Below are 21,930 nucleotides of genomic sequence, written 5' to 3' on the forward strand. Positions count from 1 at the left end.
AACTAACATTTCTATTAATATAGACAAATTGAATTACTGTTAAATATTTTTTGAAATATAGTTAAATATTTTACACAACTCGAGATGATTTATGTCACACAAACTATATAAACAAACATAGTCTGTTCAAAGGTGGCGCTGCTAACAGAATTCAAATGGAATTAAGTTTACTGCATTATTTTTTTTCCATTAAATAATTAAATTTGATTCAGAATAATGATATTAATTCTAAAGGATTTTATTTTGAACGTTGTCAAAGTAATTTAAGCCCTTTAACAATAAATTAAACATCAAAAATATCTTTAAAAGTTTCAAACAATCAAAACCGAGTCTACTATAAATTAAATAATAATAATAGCTTGATAAATAATGGTCATTGATTTTGTTTTTTTTTTCTTTCGATAGTTTTTTGATGCTGAGCATATGATTACACTATAATTTCTCTGATTATACTGTCAATAGTAAACACTCGAATCATGTGTATATTGAATGTATGTAATGTATGTATACTTGAATTAATTTACATGATTTATTAACTTATTTTTCAAGATTGCATTATTTACACTTGCTACAATTTCGGTTTCTTGACTTTCCTCCATAAAATTGCGATGAAGACACGGTATTAAGTCCCGTGTAAATTAAAACGTTAATAAAATAACAATGTACGGTTGGGGAAGAAGAGACCCGGGGAGGAACGAAGTCCTTTGCGAATTGCGATATTTGTGCCGATGAGCAAACCGTTCAATGGTGACATGCTCACACGCACATTTTCATTATTTAGTTGGATTTGTTCGTCTGTTCTTTCTGCTCTATTATTACGCATGCTTGACGCTTTATTAGTTCGACGGCCCAAATGGGCCCCCTTGCGTCTAGCTGGCATTTTTCACTGTAACACACACACACACAAATAGACCAAATTGTTGTATTTACTGATAAAAACGGTACACCGATAATGTATTTGATCTTTTATTATTTTACTAACCTTTTCAATATCGTAAAACACCTTTATATTTCTTATCAATTAAATAAATCGTTAAATATTTTGTAAATTTTTAAATGACGCAGATGAAAGTTCGATGAGGTTTACTATCAGTAATTATTTTAATATTGTTCATACAAAAATACTAAAATCGTGATTACAAAATGTGATGATGGGTTAGTAGGGTGAAACTTTGGGGTTATATGTATTTTTACGCTAAATCTAAATAAAATACAAAATAAAAAAAATGTCAAAAAAATAGAAAAAAAAATCTGGATAGGGATACCCTTAACACCTAGCGGTATGAAATATACTTTACGACCGATTCTCATACCTCCTAAATATACATAACAAATTTCATAAAAATCGGTCAAGCCATTCCGGAGGAGTTCGACCACAAACACCGTGACTCGAGATTTTTATATTATACATATATTTGAAATAGAGAATAGTGTAAGTATAAAAATAAAAGACGTGTTAATAAGATATATTTTAATACAACACAAACATTATATACATCAGTGTTTTACGTTGTTCATGAAGTTGATATTTAGTGCTATCAACTATTACAAACGCACTAAGCATTAAGCTTATCTACGATGTGTTATGAAACCTTATTTTATAAGTAACTATAATGGCTTCAGTGGACTAACGGACAATGTAACTTCCATAAAAACGAAACGTAGATAATTGGCACCGTGCGAATTACAAAAATTCGATAATAAAAAGCAGTATTTGCTTGAAATGAAATTCGTATTGTGACGTCATCGCTGTCGTAGGGTCGAGTGGTACAGACTGTTGACAATCAATCAATTTATATTTTTTAATTGTTTTTAAATCATTCAGTACCGAGAATTTGGCACATTGCATCTACTATCCCGTGCCGTCGAAGGGATAAGCAGGTCGTGAAATACAAACTAAGATATATTAAATTGTGGTAAAACGAAAGTGGTATAAATATAATAGCTTCATATGTTCATTGTGATATAATTTTGTATAATTATAAGACTCTTTGGATAAAAATAACAATATTCTTATGTTTTGTGTACAAAATAAAAAGGCAGTTAAAATTAAAGCAATTGTTGATTATAAGAATAGTAATTAAATAATATAATAAAATTAATAATGAGCTTAACGATAATATTTTCAAATTATTTAGAATTTGGGAAAAAAAAATCAATACAGACATTAATCTAATTAACGTATCTATTTACATGATTAGTACAATTTTTAAAATAATAAATGACTTGAGAAATTAGCATTGAGTCGACAGAAATTTTGGAACGTAGTACTCCAATATATTCAATGTCGGATAGTAGTCAATGGGCGACTCTTAGAGAGGGCATCCTCGTGAACCAAGAGTCTTGTTTAATCTTCAAGTAGTAGGAGTCGCGCGGTGAAGGGGTTGTGAGAGCTTCTTCTAGAACTTTCAAGGCGCTGGTCGGAAGGACCTTGGCGCTGTACTCCGCCGCTTCTCCGGGCATGGTGACGGCGCAGGTCGCAGTGGATGAACTTACATCAGAACTTGGGGTTTCTGGGCGACTGTAAATAAGAGTCAAAATGTACGTTTAAAAACTTTGTAGATTAGATTATCGAGGTTGTAAAAATCATAATTTAAATAATGTTGGTAGGCAAAAAAAATCTAGTTCTTGCATTACAGAATAAATACCTTGAAGGCTGGCTTGGTAGTGTAAGCTGTACGGGCGGTGCATATATTTCAGCGGCAGACAGGTCCGGCGCATGCAGCAGCACCACGTGTAGTCTGCGCGCGCGCAGGGACGCTCGAAGCGCTCGCGCAGCGCCCCACGTTCCCCATCTCACAGCAGCAGCTCCCGCGTTCCCTTCACTCGCGTCATTGTCTAATCGAGACAGGCTCTCGCAAGCGGTATCCGATGTCAGTCCTGAAGACATGACGTTAACATTCTATTTAATAATAATTACTGTATATTTCAATATTTTAATCATCAATTTAAAATCCTATAATAAAATAATATAATCGATTTTCACCTGTGAATTTTTATTCAATTATTAATTTTATGGCCAAAACTAAAACGTTAGGTATGGAAATATACAGCTTTATAATAATTTATTGTTTGGGGAACCTTTCTATAATCAAGATAATAAGCTGTTAACCTTAATACTCCCTCACGTAATGTGGGGAAAACGCGTAAAAACGTTATTCAAGCGAGATAAAAAAAGTTACAAGTTATCACGCACTATCACATTGAAATCAACTTATTTGTTTTCGTCCTTTTATGTTTTACAAACACAGTGAAAAAGAGACAAATTTTAAGAAATCGATTATCGATGCGAAAGTATTAATTTAAGCAGCGATTAATTCTTTCAAAATATAATTTTACAGTTATATGTATAATTATTTACCAATATAGAATAGCCGTCCAGCATAAGGATGATCTGAAGCAGCAGCGGCAAGCATTGGGGAGAATGTTCGCGCGACACGCAGCGCTCCAAGCACATTACTACGCAGCGCGCTTTCCCAGCAGGCAGCTCCTCCACGACCGCTGCTGCCCGCTGTATTAATAACTGCCCATACTCCTAGAAATATATATAATTTATTATTTAGACAGTTAACAAATTAATATACGGCGGAATATGTCGTAAATGTTTTCTTAAATAAGTATTTACTGACAAAAAATATTAATTTGTATACTCATTCATTTACCTAAATAAAAATCATTCTTACTTATTATTCTTTAAATTTGACAGGTATTACTTTATAGTATCTCGTAAACATATAAATTAACAGACGGTCTACTAGACGGCAAATTAAGCACTGAAAAATATATTCACATATTAAAGCAGTTATTATAATATGATATATGTTAGGGTTTAATTATAAGTGTGTGTTTATTGTAGTTTCTTAGTTTACATGTTACGACTTCAGTGGTGCTTATAAAATGTATAAGTGGAGACCACTTACACTATGTTTTATTAAACAAATCTTGATAAAACTTAAAAAATGCCCTAGGAGCATGGTTGTAGACAAAAAAAGGGTCAAGCAGTATGTGAATGAAATACAACATTAATGTAATTGAAATAACCTTGCCTTTGTAAAACTTCTATTAACAAAACAAAGTGCGATTAAGCGTTCCGAACTAAATAACTTTGCAATCGCTTCGTGGTACATATTGCATAGCTTAAAGCTATTAACATGATTTTACGTCGCGATTACTTTACTTTGCAAGATCAAGGTTTGCTATCCCTAATATTAATAATTTATATGTTATATATTCCTACTTCGTGTTAATAATAATACATAAAATATCTATTTTTTTAATATGACGGTTTACATATGGCGGCATCTGTCTGCTACCGGAAACATTATTTACTTGAACGTTGAAGCGCTTATGTTATCGCTGGCACTCGTCCTGTTTTGCTTAGTCACTACGTATTACGTAACTCCTTCCATCCTCGATAGATGGCTCTTATGTAGAAATTTGTATATATATATATATCTCAAATAAAGAAGGGTATGCCAAAACATAATTTTAGTTTGAGTTATTTACATATACCCTCTTTATAAAAACTATCTGAAAACTTTTAAACATTAAGTTATGAACTTAATTTTCATTAGTCTTTAACAAGCACTGCTGGTGTAGTGGTATCATGCAAGATTCCCATTCTTGCGACCCGGGTTCGATTCCCGGGCAGTGCAAAACTTTTTTTGAATAATTTTAGTTAAGTTAAATAAGATTTTTTTTTCTGATTATGTTTCCACTTGCTTAAGTTGTAGAGTAAAAATATTTTGATTATATAAAGTTATATATTTTATAATGTAAAGTTATAATTGTAATTCGAGAAAAATAAAAGAGTCATTGAAAATTAATTTAATTCGGTAATATTTTTTTTTATTTACTTTTACTGGACCAGGTTAAGGCCCACCCGCGGCTGTAACGCCTCAGATGATGACTATATATGATGACTTTATATGAGTATAATCTACATTCCGAACCGTCGATAGATATATTTCATTCAATACTGTAACATGACGATTCGAAAGTGCGCTTATAAGTATAAGTATAATAATATAACTATTTGAATAAAGAATTATGATTTGATTGACAAAACATAATTAAGTTACGTTACCATGTTCACCAGCTGGCAAATGCTGCGCCGTTGCTCTAGCTGCTTCTTCTAATAGATCTTCTCGCGCCACATCCAACTCCAGTGTAGCCAGCCTTGGCGGTGGTTGGTCCTCAGGGGTGGCAGCCACGTGAGCCTGTAGCCATGATTCGGCCAAACGCGCCCCGAGTCCACCTTGACGACAACCGGCTATGACACGCCATCCTTTACCGCTTAGGTAGGTAGCTATCTATAAAATCAAATTATATTATATTAGATAATTTTGAAGTGTACCTAATTTTTTTTAAGCTGATACTGGTGATAGTTAGCTTAAAGTACAAAAAAAATGCAAATAATTTTTTTAATCTATAACATTAATAAAAAAGTAATGAATTTATTATCTGTGATGAAAACAAACGTAAATCAAAATATATTTTCTTTCATGATTTATTGTATTTCATGGAGTGATAATAGTTCCCTATCTGTACATTGACACTTGAAATTAATGTTATCGTATTTTATTCCTAATGGCATAATTATGCAGTTATAAATAGTATGCCTCGATTATTTATATTTGAAACAATGTTCATTCAATTTTAATAAGTTATTTTAAATTTACTAGTGACATAAAATTACATTAATACTTATTTTATATATTTTTTTTAAAGGTGTATTAATATGCATATTTAAATTGGTTGATGTTCTTATCGATTACAGGTATTAAGACTATCCAATCGCGCAGGGAGTATTGTACTAAGTGTGTGCGCAAACACAAAGGTATCTTCCCGTCACTTATAATCCATTGGGGCTGAAATCCGATACAACCTAGGGAGCTTAGGCGGAGGACCAACAGCTTTACGTGCTTTGCGAGACACGAGAATGCAAACACTTCCGCCTTTAAAGCTCTGGACTGTATACTAATCGTAAAAATTTCTCGAAAGAAAAACCCAGTCACCTTTTGCAGCCCCGACGCGTGTTTAGAAATTAGGACATCTTCAATATTTTATTAGTAAAATATAAGACAGCAAAAATGAGCTACATATATCACATTTAGTTAAAAATACATAATATAAATTCCAAGAAACCAAAATTTAATAAAAAATAATGGGAGGTAATTTTATCTAATATTAACAATTTACATAAAGTGTATTCATACCTGAAGTCCGAGAGCGGAGTCAACTGAAGTAACGAGAACGGTTTTGGCGCTATCGACAGGCAGCACCTCCGCTACCCGCACCTTCCGTAGCAAGTATAGAAGTAATGCGCCCACGATGGAGCATAATGCCGCAAATTGCAGGCCCAGAGACAACCACGTTAGGGGGTCCATCTTACAATGAGTGCATTGTTTGAATTGTTATCTGAAAGAGGAAAACAAATTGTAAATTATCTTTTTTTATGTTAATGGTATGTGAACGGGCAAATGGACCACCTGATGGTAAGTGGTCACCACCGCCATTGACATTGGCGATGTAAGAAATATTAACCATTCCTCACATCGCCAATCCGCCACCAACCTTGGTAACTAAGATGTTATGTCCCTTGTGCCTGTAATTACACTGACTCATTCACCCTTCAAGCCGGAACGCAACAATACAAATATTGCTGTTTAGCGATAGAATATCTGATAAGAGGGTGGTTCCAGATGGACTCACACAAAGCCCTAACTCCAAGTCAAATCTCTTTTATTTATAATCATATATTTATATAGCCCTTAAATAAATAATATTAATAACCCAAAACAATGTTTCCAGAGTATATATGACTCCAGAAACTTCATGTTAGCTTTTATTTAAGAAATGAAAATTGTTGACAGTAATCGTTTTTTATATTTGATGAAATATGATCCTATGTTAAAACATATTTGAAGTGATTTAAAATGTTACAAAACGATTATATGTTTGAAATGACTTCTGCGAAAAGGTTGGCTGTGCCAATAGCAAAAACGAAACTGTTTAATAGAAACAGTCATGCGATGGCAATAAAAATTTGTTATAAATAATCTAATGAAATGAAGGATATATATATAATAAATTACGCAATATATTTGAATGAACTTACTTTTTTTTTAAAGTTTCTATGAAGTCAATTATGACTAGTATTATATATGCTAGGTTTAAAATGTAACCTGTATCTGTTTTGTATTGTATTGTTAAATATTTCAAGCATTTGTAAGGAAATGTAATTATATAAATACGTAAAAATATAGATGTAGGTAATAATGTAATCAAAAGAAATTCTAACACCTTTTTCAGATTTCATACATGGATCCTCTCTCTGTTTTGCATAATGCAGTATAGGATATACATCATTTGAGGAGAAGGTTTAAGGTGGCTGCTCCAATGCGGGTTGGTGGAATACACGTGTGGCAGAATTTAATGAAATTAGACACATGCAGGGTTTCCTCACGATGTTTTCCTTCACCGTATAGCACGAGATGAATTATAATCACAAATTAAGCACATGAAAATTCAGTTGTGCTTGCCCGGGTTTTTATTTGAACCAACGGTCATCAGTTAAGATTCACGCGTTCTTACCACTGGCTCATCTCGGGTTTTGCATTATGCAAAATAAATTAATTAAACCTCATCAGGTCATTCACCTCGTGGGAACCATCAATATATCACCTATATATCAGTCAATACTGATTATGTAATCGATAAAAATCTTCGAAAATATTTTATTTGCTTTAGATTTGCTTTTATTTAGATTGAATAAATGAATTATAAACAAAGCGAATTCTATTATAAGAGAAAGAAGTTTTTTAAAACTTCTATCAAAAATGTAACATTCCTAGCACAATAGAGAATTTTATTGTTTAATTACAGCGCTCATTGATTGTTTGTCAAAATCGGTATAGTGCTAGATGTAGTTTAGTAAACAAGTCGCATAAAGGCCGTTGTGTTCGTGACGTTAAAGAATTGTTTTCAGACAATGAACTTCATATACGAATTGCAAATTCTGCGACTCTTTGAGTATTGTTTATCGCAACAGCTACCTTGTAGCTTATTGCATTGTATTACTCTTTTTAAAATTATCTATTTTTTAACAATTTAATAAGATTTCAATCCCTAGATTTTATTTGTGTTAAGTAAATAGGGGATAAAAGAGTCATGAAGCTTTGGACTAACCCGCCCTTTGATAATCCGAAGGGAAATATCCACGTGCGTCTCACTCGAACGTATATGAACTTTTTTATACCACATTAAAAGAGTAAGCAATCATGCAGCTTTTGTACTGGGCAGATTGTATGGAATTTTGTGCGGCCAGAGTAAAATATCCAGCTTCGGATGTTAGCCTAGACGTAAAAGGCACCGGCTGAGGGGCCATACCCAGTCAAAAATAATATAATTTTACTAACCTAACCGCTTCGATCTCTAAGTCAAACATCGACGATACTATAAAATAAGTCGCAGTTAATGTATATAGTTTATTTATATCAATAATATCAGACAATAAGTTCTAATAAATACATAGTCTTGATATATAAAAATCACGGTTTTCTTCAATGATTGGCAAATAAATTATGATCATACAAATATGTGTATATATGTTCCGTATCATTATCATTAAAGAATTTATTTAAAAAAAATTGGCATTACAAAAATATATTTGCCACGATATCGATATTGATATATCGACCTATTCTAGCACTAGTTTGTTTACTTCATTGATATAATTCGATACCGTATGTATATCTATGTAATATGTACTTATGTGTTGTGATTTTTAATGTGTGCGTGCGTAATGACGGGGCTATAAATAACATTAGTAGTTAATTTTTATGTGTGCTATCGCCTCCCGCAACTGCCATTTTTTGTACTAAAAATGCATGGCATCTTCGTTTGATTTAAAGTTCAAACATCACGAAATATTAATCATCATTTTTACATCTCGTCTAAATATTTTGTAAACGTATCAAAACATATTTTAAAACGTAACGTAAACTATATTTTAAAGCTTCAAAAAAACCTGATATAATTTTATATTCAAAGAAATCTTTGTTATATTAATTTTTAATATGAAAGCAATGTATCACTTTGTGTCAGCCATTAAAAAAAATTATAGGAGACAGGGATTGAAGTAAATTAGCCCTAATTTTTTTATATTATGTTACTTATTTATTCTTATATAGTTTGAAAAAGAAATTATTGCTATGTGTAAAATGTGTCACTTGGCTATTAAGTGTAAAAAAAAATTATTTACTCGTATCGACGACATTATATTACATCCGTCCTTCGATGTCCCATACATCCGTCAAGTAAACTTATCAACAAAATGTTTCAAACAATAATTATAATGCAATAAAATCGCCATGTTTATCTTTGCTTTTCCGACTAAACGAAACAGAATGTTTCATTAAAGTTTGTTAAAATTTTCTACAAATTTATCATCGCGAATGTTTGTAGCGTACATAATAATATTTTGTTTTGGTTTTGACAAGTTTAAGATTGTTTAAGGCATGTGCTATTTATGAATAAAATATATAAATTTAGTATTTTTGGTATCTGACATTTTTTAAGCCAGTTTTTAATATCTGTTCAATACTAGGCCTATAAAGTTCCATTACTGGACATAGGCCTGCCCTAGTTAGCGCATTACCGACCGGTCCTGTACCCTCTATATCTAGCCCACCGCCGTCTTCTTTAGCCCGTTAGTCCATTTGATCCGGCCTCCGGGGGCAAACTATGATCTTACTTCCAAATCATGAGCTCCATTCGAGAACTTCTATACCATTTCGTTTGTCTATGATACGTGTCACAACTGCTATGTCAAAGCAAAATAAAAAAAAATTAAAATAAGTAAAAAAAATTGGAGATATTCCAAATATGAAATTTAATATTTTTTAGTAAATGATGATTATTTAAATAAATTATTTTTGATTGGTTTTTTTTCAAGCAATACTCGAAATATCACGTTTATATTATATTTATCACAGAATAAAAATTTGCAATCAATTGGTTCTCAAGGTTTGTTAAAATCAAAATCTCAAATGCCGTGAAGTTTAACTAGCTAAATAAAGACGAAGCATCATCGATGAGTGTTACTTGGTTGTGTTTCATTATTTACGGACTGACTTCTAAGAATAAAATTTATTGTAAATAAATAAAGCAGCCGTGATAAAAAACGAATAAAACCAAAGTATATGCGCTCTCTCCGCAGCGTTTAAAGGAAACAAAAAGACTCAGCGGTTTCACGAGCATTAACCGCTTAGAAATGCTTTTTCTTTCATTTGATTTTGATCGCTATAACATATTTAAGGATTATATATTAAAGAAGGTTATATTCTTGCCATTCGTGATTTTTTCCGCATGTAAATATATCATATTTTGTTATAAAAAATAATGTTTAAAGAATGACATCCTATAAGAAACTTAATAGTATTTAAATGACGTTATTGATATAATCATCATAGTATTGAAGATTTGAACGAGTCCTGCTCAAAGACTAGCCAGCTGCGCAAGAGATTTATAGATAGGTAAGAGATGAGTACCTACAAATGTTTGCGGACAGGTTACAGGTCCGTTCTTTATTCTCTCACTCACTTAGTCATAGGACAGTTATCTGATACGATAGGAGAGAGATTAAGCGCAGGACCAACGGATTTACGGAGACACCGGAGTGTAAGATTACAAACTTCCTAATTGTGTTTATCTAACTACGGTCGGCCAACTCTGGTACTGAGACTTTATTGAGATAGAATACAATATTTATCAACTAAGTAACTTGGAATCAGCAGCACAAGCTTGATTATTTGAACTCGGTTTTTTTAGCAAAGTAATAATGATATCAATAATATCATATATATAATTAAAAAAATTGATAATATTTAGCAAATAAGGTGTTGCTTTTTCATACATTTTTTTTTGCCTAACAATAAATTATATTTACAAGCGTTATACCAAAAATTTACGGAATTAAGTTTCATAACACAGTCAAAGTGGTTACCCGTTAAGATTCCGTTAATTGACATAGAAGCATTCTTTATACATGCCGACGACAGTTTACATAAAAAGAAAATATTTGTTGAAAAGAAAGTTATGGAACTTTAGATACTTTACATTTGATCTTTGTATGAAGGAAAGAATAATTAATATCTTTTATACGAGTAATACGAAAGTAATTCTACCAGTCAGTCATCGTTATCACGGCTGTAAACAGACAGCTACAGCCGTGGTTAATGGTTTCAATAAACCTATTTTGATAAATATTGAGTACTTGAGACCCTAAGAATGGTTGTGTACTACTTTACGATTCACCTTTCGATGGCGTAACATAATGTATAATAAAGATTGGTATGTCAGTTCTCCATAGGCTTTTGAAGACAGTTATAAAACATTAATACTACAAAGGTTTTTGAAATATCGTAGTTTGTGATGGGTTTTTGTTAAAAATTGAGTAAGTCATTTTGGCATAAAATAATGAATTAATATAAAACTAAAAAGACTCAACTTTTACCGGTTTTAAAATTTTCATAACCATACAGTAATATTAAATATATAATAACAATTATTTCTTACTTATCTTGTAAGTAAGAGTAATCTAAGCTGTTTAAAAATTGTAGCTATAATTATTTTTATATTGTGTATTTTAAGTATTTTTCTTTATACTATAATTTCTTATCACTAAAATTAATTGTAATATTAATAAAACTAACATGCATCACGTCAGTTTGCTCAAAGAACGCAACTTTAAGCTTAACGATCTTGGATTGTTATCATTATGTGATGCGACGATTGTAAGATAAAAACGTGAGAATGATTTTATTGTGCATTGTTTATCGTTATCTATTTTGATGAATGAGGAAGTTCATGGTCATATTTCTACTCGTCTTTAACATTGTATTAATATTAAAACAATTGTTACATCTGTTTTCTATGTTTAATGCGCTTTTGCAGCTTTATTATTAAAGATTGGTAGGGCTTTCTGAAGGCTATTGAGGGTTCTTTGCATTGCTGTTTGTAATGTTGGATTTGTCAGTTTAATAACCACAAGGGACATTATATCTCAAAGTCCGTGATCTGCAATTCAATGACAGTGTTCGGTCTTCTTCCAGAATAGTGTCTGTATATATTCATAAAAAACAGACAAATTAAAAATAACTTAAAATAGTAAATAATTTATCTTTGTATAAGTAGATACAAATACTTGTAATGTTGCTGATTAATTGTGTGAGGAAATTACAAAAACGTCGCCGAAAATATTTCTTAGTAAAATATTAGCGATGAATGTACGTAAATGATTTAAGACAAATTATTCCTTATTTATTATGAATAAATAAAAATACAATACATAGTTAGGAATGGAGTAAAATTATAAATCAATGCTATCAATTACAGAGCTTGCAATTAAAAATCTTTAGCGATGTATTTAATGCATTGGCCTGGTTTCAGCGGAAGACTACGGTTAGCGGTGAAGTCTGGAATGGATGCAATTAGAATTCATCCATCTGCATCTGATAGTGTAATGCACGTAATTACAGATTTGAAGCTATTCTTACGATAGAGATACTGTTTAATTAAAGGAGGTTACTACCGATAAATTTTATATGATTATGCCATCTAAATGATTGAATAAGTCTAACTATTAATATATTCCGAACCGGTGGAAACTTTAATGTATATTGCAATTACATTCCAAATGTATTACTTAGAGCCTATTTCAATAAATTAAGTTGGTATATTTTTATTTTGAACGGTTAATAGATTCGTATTTGATTATATTTTATTAAAAAGACTAATATAATTGATGTAGTGACATGAATACATCTTATATAAATTTAATTTCAAAGTATTCACAGTATTTTTTTTTACGGATATAAATAATACATATTTTATGAACATATGATATAGAAAGATAAATACAATTAAAAGGAATAAACAAATATATTTTAAAAAATAGAGATGAAATAAAATAGAGATTATGTTGTTCTTGGTGTAGTATAAAAAACTATCGAGAAATATAATTGAAATATATTACGCATTGAGAAGTAGGTCTCACAAGACGGTATAGGTGTGGGCAATTTTTTTTCTTAATCTGGTAATTAATGTACCGTGTATATAGTAGAAACTGACCATTACTAGAAGGCGTTTAAGTTACGAAGGAGGTTGACAAGGCCTTGTTTGTCTTAAGATAGATGCCGTAATGATCAATACATTTTTTGTCCAGAAAAAGTAGTCCCAGCCAGCCTCTATTGGTATGTATACAAACGTAATTAGATACTTGTTCGTTTGAAAAGCGCGCGGTGCTATATTTCACAATTCTTGCTAATACCTATGAGGGTTTTGTTCGTGTAATATGATTTGTTCCCTTCTCTTAAACAAGTGGTTAGGTATCGTTGATAAAATGATATGTCATTTTGTCGGCGAATAATATTTCAATAAAGAAATACGTGAATGTTTCTTTTGAGGTTTTGAGAGCAACAAACGTTTTCATTTTTTAGTTGTAAAATGCTAAGGAAAGGTTGTTTCTTTAATTACAAGACAAAAAAACTTTGTAAGTAAAAGGAAAAGTTTGTTAAACTTAGCATGATATTCCATTCATATACTCAAAAATAATTAATTTAAAACGCGAGAGAATACTTAAGTACTACTACTAATAATACTTACATGTAACTGAACGACTGATCACTGCACTACAGAATCTAACACTAAGATTTTACGAGTTGCTAAGCTACAAAACGAAAATGTTAAGGTGTATTTAAAATTAGCCGGTCCTGACGCATCTAGCTACGACTGTCCTGTTATAACATGAAATTCTTTTATTTTATGATGTCCTGGTAGTTAAGAAAAAGTATAAATCACTCTCCTCGCGTTTATTCTTCCGGATACCGTCGAATTTAATGTGATAGAAATTTTTTTATTACAAAAATGTATATATTGAATCAAAAATTTAAAGATATTTATATTTTATACATTTTCATTACTTTAAGTTTATGTATATTATACATTTTCGATTTATAAAAGAACAATGTTTAAATTTTTGATGAATATGAATCAAAAAATGTGTTAGCGCCTTTTTTGATATTTTTGCAAAATATATAATATAAAATTAAATAAAAGGTATACCTAGTATACATTGCAGACATTTAACACTGTATCTAATTTATAAATTTAGCAATTCGTTGAGTTTTATAATGTGCATTACCATGTTTCCTGTTATGAATATATAAATAGCATAAATGATCTAATTTATAGTGATTTAAGTTTATAGTGGCGAACATATAAACCGTGAGAGACTCATCTCTAATCAATCATCAACCATCTTATCAAAGGAGACTTTATTAGAATTTAATATATATTGGAATAAATATCCTACTGCAGGGCAAAGCCCCGCTCTTGAGGGGAACGTTTGATACTTATTTCACCACTCTGCTTCAATGGGGGTTGATCGACACGTGTAGGAAGGTTTCTTTAAGATGTTTTCCTTTACCGCTGAGCTTGAGAAGAATTAATAAAAATATCAAGCTAATGAAACCTGAAATCTGCGATATACTGTGAAAAATAAGTGTGTAAAATGAATTACAGTGGTTTATTAAAAAAGTCATATTACATTGTAAAGCAATGCATACATATCAAAGCTACAAATCACTAATGGGGTTTTGATATATTTATCTAACAACGTGATGTTAATAAAAATGACAATTTGCCGTAAACCCATAACTCATATATCATTATTTGATACATAGCGGTGTAGATTTCAATACGAGCAATAACGAACCGGGTACGTGCGTCCGTGCGTAATTATTACAGGCTCGCCAGTGAAGCGTTGCGAACCATTTCGTTGTAGACGAATTACCGTTGCTTAACTCGGTGCCCGTATACCGATTTTGGCTGTGGTCCAAAGAAATGTTATACATTTAACTTGAATACTATTGAACAAAGCTAAAGTATTTCACTGAAAGCTTTACAAATGTCAAATAAAATATTCGAACTAGCAACTTTTTATATATCGATATATAATCAATGATGTTAAAGTTTAACTACTACCTATGTACATTGGAGATGTAAGAAATATAACCACTACTTCATCTCCAATGCGCCACCAATGGGAACTAAGATATTATATCTCTTGTGCCTGTATTTACACAGGCTCGCTCACCCTTCAAACCGAAATCTAACTTGCTTGTTGGCAAAACCTATAAAGACGACGTTGTCCTCGTGATCGATTTCTGACACGGCGATCGTTCTCAACGTAGAAAACCAACTACCCATGGACAAATGAACAAGTGTGTGTGTAAACACTGTTGCACTTTTTATTCCCCGAAACGGCAATCCGTCACGAATACTCTCAAGCGTAAGTTCAAAACGGCTTTCAGAACGGCAACTGCCTTTTGGGAAATGGCAACGAAAATACTACCAACTTTCAATCTTATTAGGGTTAATACTGAGAATTTCTTGACAGAAAAATCCAATAACACTTTAGTGCCTTAATGCTTGACCTCGGTACTGTCGGCAGTCTTTTGAATAGGTGACCCGTTGGTCTACGTCAGTTGCTAGGCGGTATTTGTAGATTGTATTTATTTTGGTCTTTTTTGATATTCAGCTATTTACTAGAATGTTTCTTGTAACTTGTACCATACAAAAATAGCTAGATGTCTGATATTGATATGCGTGAAGCGTGTTTCAGAGCCTACGCATTATAGTATGATACGTGTTCATATTTAAATGTAAAATGTCTTACACCAATATATTAGTACTATTGCAACACACGTTTAACTTAACAATTCAAATAAATAGCGTAATTATTACTACTGCACGGAGATAGACAAGATTATGGAGCCTTTTCCACCACACTGCTCCCATGTGGATGGTTGGCGGAATTATACACTTGGATAGGATTTTCAACCGTCACATGCACATATCTTGGATGGAGCACGAAATTAAGTGTTGCATGCCTAGATTCTTGCCGCCATCTTTTTATAATCTCAATTGGTTAAGATCTACGTACTATATACTTATACCTAGTACCTATTTGAATTTTGAGTCTTTTTAAAATTTCAGTTAATAAGCGTGAGTCAAATTTTACGACTGTAGTTTATACGAGTTTCATGAAAAAGCTGAGATTTAGAGCTGAAATTTTTCACCCCCATTTGGTTCTCGTGAAATACGGTCAATACGATCTAGTATTCTTTCATTTCATTTTATATATCACTATTGAGCAATTGGAAAGTGTTGACATGACAATTTTTAATAAAGTTGAAAGGAATAAAGTTCTAAAGGATTCTTAAATGGTAGAGCGAGGGATAAGGAAAAAATGTTTAATTTATGGCTCTTGATATTATATAATATTATCATTAAAGGTCAAAATTATTTTGTAGTAAGTAAATTTTTATTAACTCTTATTTGGAATATATGGGTCCAAAAGAGACTCATATATGCCAAATAAGAAGTAAATAAATAATTTATATCATATAACACTGTTATGTAACGAAGATTTTTTTATTATCTACATTATGACATAAGTCAATCAAATAAGCCTCTAACTTTTCGCTGAATATAGTACGAATTAAAAAAAAATAGCGCTCTTTACTCTTAAGATTTAGATAATTTACTATTTCCTAAAGTATAACTACAACGCTGTGTTAACAAACCGTAACGTCTCATTAATTAAATTATTTTTCATTTTATTTTCTAGAAATGCCTGTTTATATAGAATGTTTAATTAGCGAAAAGATAGAAAGGGAAATTAAGGCTATATTTTTTACGAATCTTAAAATAATTTCATACTAAGTTTAGCAATGTTGCAACTCATAATTACATAATGTTCAAATAATAATTATTATAATAGTACTTATTATGGTCCGTGGTTATTTTTACATTCAAAAACAATTACAATTAAATTATATAATATATACTTTTTAATAAAAATATATATACCTATGTAATAAAGGCGGTGATGTTGTACAATTTAGTTTCATTTGTTATTGATGACGACCGCATATTTTGTAATTTTCAAAAATTTATTTAAACAATAAAATATTATTAAAAATAGATTTTTGGAAATTAAATCAGCGAGAGTAGACTTCATTTAAAGCGATCGTTTATAATTATATGCGTATTTCTAAATCAGAATGTTCCTTAACAGTAGCTTTATAAATTATTCAATATCTGAGTTAATATCAAACACCTAACAAGTTTTTTAGCTTCGTATATTTTTAATTATGTGACGCAATAACCATTGTTAGCTTCGCGTCCGTGTCGCGGGTGTCAAGTGAAAGTCTCGAAAGTATCGGCGGGACGGAACGGACATTGGAAATGCAGGCATTTGACTGTTTCCACTATTATATTATTGGTATATTTTACTAAAAATGTATAATGTGTGTACTTTATACAAAATGTTTCATGCAAACTGACCTCTTAAAAATCACGAGTTATTATAAACATTTCAATATCTATACGGAATACATTTATTTGTTCCAATAGGGATTGGTGGATACATATGTGGCGGGTTCATCCAACACATACAAGTTTCTTCATGACGTTTCCTTCACCTCCGAGCACGAGATGGATTATAAAGACAAATTAAGCATAAGAAAATTCTTCAAAAAAGAATCTTCGACTAAAATTCAGATACTCTTAACATTAGACCATATCGGCTCTCACGGTAACAATTAGATTATATATATTAAATACTGGTATACATATGTAGTGTAGTAATAATCTCAAATGTACGTTATTAAAACAACACAGATCAATTTGAAATAAAAATGGTTTTTATTAAAGTTTTACGGTTCAATATCGTACAATTTAATCATTGATTAAAATCATACAGTGACATTACTGCTATTTGAACATTTTTCGTATCAACCCAATTCATCGTACATCGTTTTAATCTTAAGTGAACATCAGATCATCGACCTTGAAAGGTAATCGTCCTCTGTGTAGGTGTAGGTTCAAGAATGGGAGGAAACGGGGCCGGAGGACCGATTGTCTGTCTTTATGTGAGCATTGTGTAGAGAAACGCTCAAACACAAAACAATAATCATTTATTTAAATAATAATCGACAGCTATTTGTTTCGAGATTTATTGCTCAAACCTACTTTTGTTTGCTTATATTATAGTAATTATATGAAACGGAATCTTACTATGAAATTTTTATAGACTTATGGACTAAGGCTAGGGCCTCCCTTTTTGAGGAGAAGGAATGGAGCTTATTCCACCACACTGCTCCAATGCGGGTTGGTGGAATACACATGTGGCAGAATTTCAGGGAAATTAGACACATGCAGGTTTCCTCGCGATGTTTTCCTTCACCGTATAGCACGAGATTAATTATAATCACAAATTAAGCACATAAAAAATCAGTGGTGCTTGCCCGGGTTTGAACTCACGATCATCGGTTAAGATTCACGCGTTTTTACCACTGGGCCATCTCGGCTATTAACAAAACTATGTTTCAATGAATTAAATATAATAAAAATGTAAAATAAAACCTTCAAATGTAACGCTAATTAACGTTTACAACTTTTTAGTTACTGAAATGTGCTTTCTGTTAGAACGACCTTTGTTTAGTAAATTTTACATTTAAAACTTATGCTATATAATTGGATTAAAATGTAGGTGTGTAATCCCATCTAATAATATAAATGTGAAAGTGTGTTTATTTTTTACGATTTCACGTCTTAACTACTTAACCGGAAATCATAATAATTTGTATACACGTCAGCAGGGGTAAGGAAAAGGATATAGAGTTGAGGGTTTGAAGGGTTGAAAGAAATAATAATTATAAAAAAGTTTACCTTTACAATTTGATTGCGTGTGACATAATATTTAATTATTCAAAAATAATATATTAATGACATTTTGTGAAAGCAACCGATTATAAAATATAAATGTTTAAGTAGAGATCGAAATTGATTTTGTGAATGTAGAGAAAACTATTACATAAGATACTATCCATACACATAATAAAATGTAACTGATCGCTGTCTGTACATGGAAGATATTTGAGTAAAATTATTATCGCATACTTTATCAACGCTATAGAATCCAAAACAATTATTGTTAGAATTTGTATCTGTTTGTCTGTGCGTGTCCACGCTAATCTTAGAAAAAGTTTAACGTATTTGTGTGCAGTTTTCACTAATGTATTGTGGCTAACTTCGATTAAATGTTTTGTTTGTTTTATTTCTATCAGTTCATACATAATAAAGTTATGTCAATTTCAAGATTCACGCCGATAATTTATTTTCTAGAAATTGCTATAAAATAACTGTTTAGTTGAATTGGCTGAAATTTTAGCTACATATATATTATAGTCTGTAAAATGATGATGATTGTAAGTTTTTAAGAACAAAACCTTAGATTTAGATAACTCCAATGTAAGTTGAGCTTAGATCTATATGATTAATCATATTAAATAGATTTTATCTTATGCCGGTATATGTCGGTTAACTTGCCCATGCATATGTCTTATTTTTTAAAGTTGACTCACTATAACATTTCGTATTGTATTCTATTTTTTTTAAATAATGCATTATTTGCAAAGTTCTTTTATGAACATGGCATTAATTCTTACGAAAGATATCGATATAAGACCATAGACAGTTTTTAGTACTTTATGCAATGTAGCAGCTTCGTTGTATACCAAGGCTCCAAGGCAAGGTTGCTCCAAACCTTCTCCTCAATATGAGACAACCCTTTGCCCACAAGTGGATTATTTACAGGCTGTACTTGGTTATATTATAACAGAATAAAAAACGATTTGATTTAAAATTAACTAATATGTTCAGTTTCTAGTTAAGTAACAACATGTTTTATTTCTAAGCTTATGTATTTTTCTTACAAATCTTGACACTAAGCCAGTTCTTATGTATGAAGTATTGTATAAAAGTAAGCTAATTTTATACTTAACCCTAAGCACGCTTTCTTGATACGATCACCGAGTTCAAATACCATGTAATAGTCGGTTACCATACGCTACATTACCAGCTTATATAGTTTGTTTGACCTATTCTTGAAGAATAACGTGGTCAAAATTTCATATTACATAACTAGATGACAATTGGTTGAAACACTAAAATCGGATAAACGATGTGTGAACGCATAAAATACGTACAAAAGCAATATTTTTATAAGTAGGTTTTTTAAGTTGAAAAAATTACATCATCTAAATAGTACATGAAATGTTTGTCTCCAAATATTATTGGTAATCTAGTTTATTTGTTTAGATTAAAACTTTATTTTTAGAAATTAAATCTATGCTAATATTATAACTACGAAAGTAGCTTTGCCTGTTTGTCTGTTACGCTTTTGCGCAAGAAAGGACATAGGCTACTTTTTATGCTATAACCAATAAACTCTGTTTAGAATTACTATAAATTACTTCTATATTGAAATTATAAACCTTTTTTTTTAATTTACATTTCATATCGATAGTATTTGTCGTTTGTTTGATAATGGGGAATAGCAAACGAACAATAATTTCCTCATTATATTTGTATAAGTATTTTAAACTTATACAATCATTAAATCAATCACAATATCTTACCTGGTGGTAGGGCTTTGTGCAGGCCCGTCTGGATAGGTACCACCCGCTCATCAGATATTCTGCCGCTAAAAAGCAAAGCTTAGTATTGTTGCGTTCCGGTGTGAAGGGTGAGTGAGCCAGTATAACTACATGCACAAGGGACATAACATCTCAATTCCCAAGGTTGGTAGCGCATTGGCAATGTAAGGACGGTTATTATTTCTTACATCGCCAATGTCTATGGGCGGTGGTGACCACTTAATATCAGGTGCCCCATTTCCTCGTTCACTTACCTATAACATAAAAAAAAATCCGACTAAAATTCTAAAGAGTCGAATTGATATATATTAATGATTTTTTTTCGATGAAATCTTCACGCGACTAATATCTAAAATACTTTTCTAATTATTTTCCACTTAATTGAACAAAGTATAAAGCCTATTATGATAAATGGAGTGGAAAATTGAGGATAATGTATTATTAATTGCAGAAAATAAATTACTTGAATTTTTTGTTACGATAATACGAAAAAATGAAAAATGTAAGGCTTGCGAAAATCTTTGACGGCTAAGATATTTGTATACGTTGTAAAAGTAATTTTATGGTTAATTGCATTTGACTTCTTCTATAAGCAATAATTAACTTAATACATTTTTAAATCTCATGGAATATAATTCATACAAATAATTCTAAGTTTTATTTTATTTATTATAATATTCATTACGTAACTTAATTTTCTATATTTTATATTTAATCCTAATAAAACTAATTATTCGCTTATTTCTGTATAATATAATAAAGTAAAATAAAATATGTACTAAATTGGTCTGATTAAAAATTTAAGGCGACTAAAGACAATCAAAATTTGTTTTAAAAATGTTTAATAATAAACATTTAAAAAAGAAATCTAAGTAACTATAAATAAATCTAATAGAAATTAAATTAATAAATTAATTAATTTCTTTTAATTACACCAATGTCTATAGGTGGTGGTGACCACTTACCATCAGGTGGCCTATTTGCCAGCCACCTACCTATATAATAAAAAAAACGTTCTTGAAAAGATGATTATTAAGAGTGACTGAGATAAAACATCGTCGTTTAACAGTTACGTAGACTGTTACTAAAATATTAATATATCCTGTTGAAGCGTTCCTACAGGAAACATTAAGACAAAAGACATTCTTGGTTTTATTATCGGTTATTTGTGGGACTGTTATAAGCACTGCATTTACTTGGGATAAAAATAACGATGACGGCATGTTTCATTGACACGGAGGTAATTATAAAATATGCTTTGATTTTCGTTATTTTTCAAATTGAATTGAATAATGGATGAATAGTTCAATTGCTATATTAAGACCAGATACTGGTGTTGATTTTTTTTTTTAATTATCTC

The 21,930-nt window shown here is 31.0% G+C and overlaps 1 protein-coding gene and 1 non-coding gene across 2 annotated transcripts in view; one reads left to right on the plus strand and one right to left on the minus strand.

Annotated features, from left to right (window-relative positions):
- Positions 1-1,456: 1,456 nt before the first annotated feature.
- LOC126769690 (uncharacterized) overlaps positions 1,457-21,930 on the minus strand; it is a 50,624-nt gene continuing 30,150 nt past the window's right edge. Inside the window, exons 2-6 of the mRNA XM_050488606.1 lie at positions 6,219-6,420; positions 5,087-5,312; positions 3,362-3,535; positions 2,649-2,880; positions 1,457-2,521 (exon numbers count right to left, since the gene is read on the minus strand). Coding sequence (XP_050344563.1) covers positions 2,299-2,521; positions 2,649-2,880; positions 3,362-3,535; positions 5,087-5,312; positions 6,219-6,389 — 1,026 coding nt within the window. The 5' untranslated portion in view covers positions 6,390-6,420 and the 3' untranslated portion in view covers positions 1,457-2,298. The remainder of the gene's footprint in view (positions 2,522-2,648; positions 2,881-3,361; positions 3,536-5,086; positions 5,313-6,218; positions 6,421-21,930) is intronic.
- Positions 4,585-4,655, plus strand: Trnag-ccc (transfer RNA glycine (anticodon CCC)). Its single transcript has one exon. It is a non-coding gene; the product is annotated as a tRNA-Gly (tRNA).

Source organism: Nymphalis io, chromosome 7 (assembly GCF_905147045.1).
Source record: "Nymphalis io chromosome 7, ilAglIoxx1.1, whole genome shotgun sequence".
Taxonomy (NCBI): domain Eukaryota; kingdom Metazoa; phylum Arthropoda; class Insecta; order Lepidoptera; family Nymphalidae; genus Nymphalis; species Nymphalis io.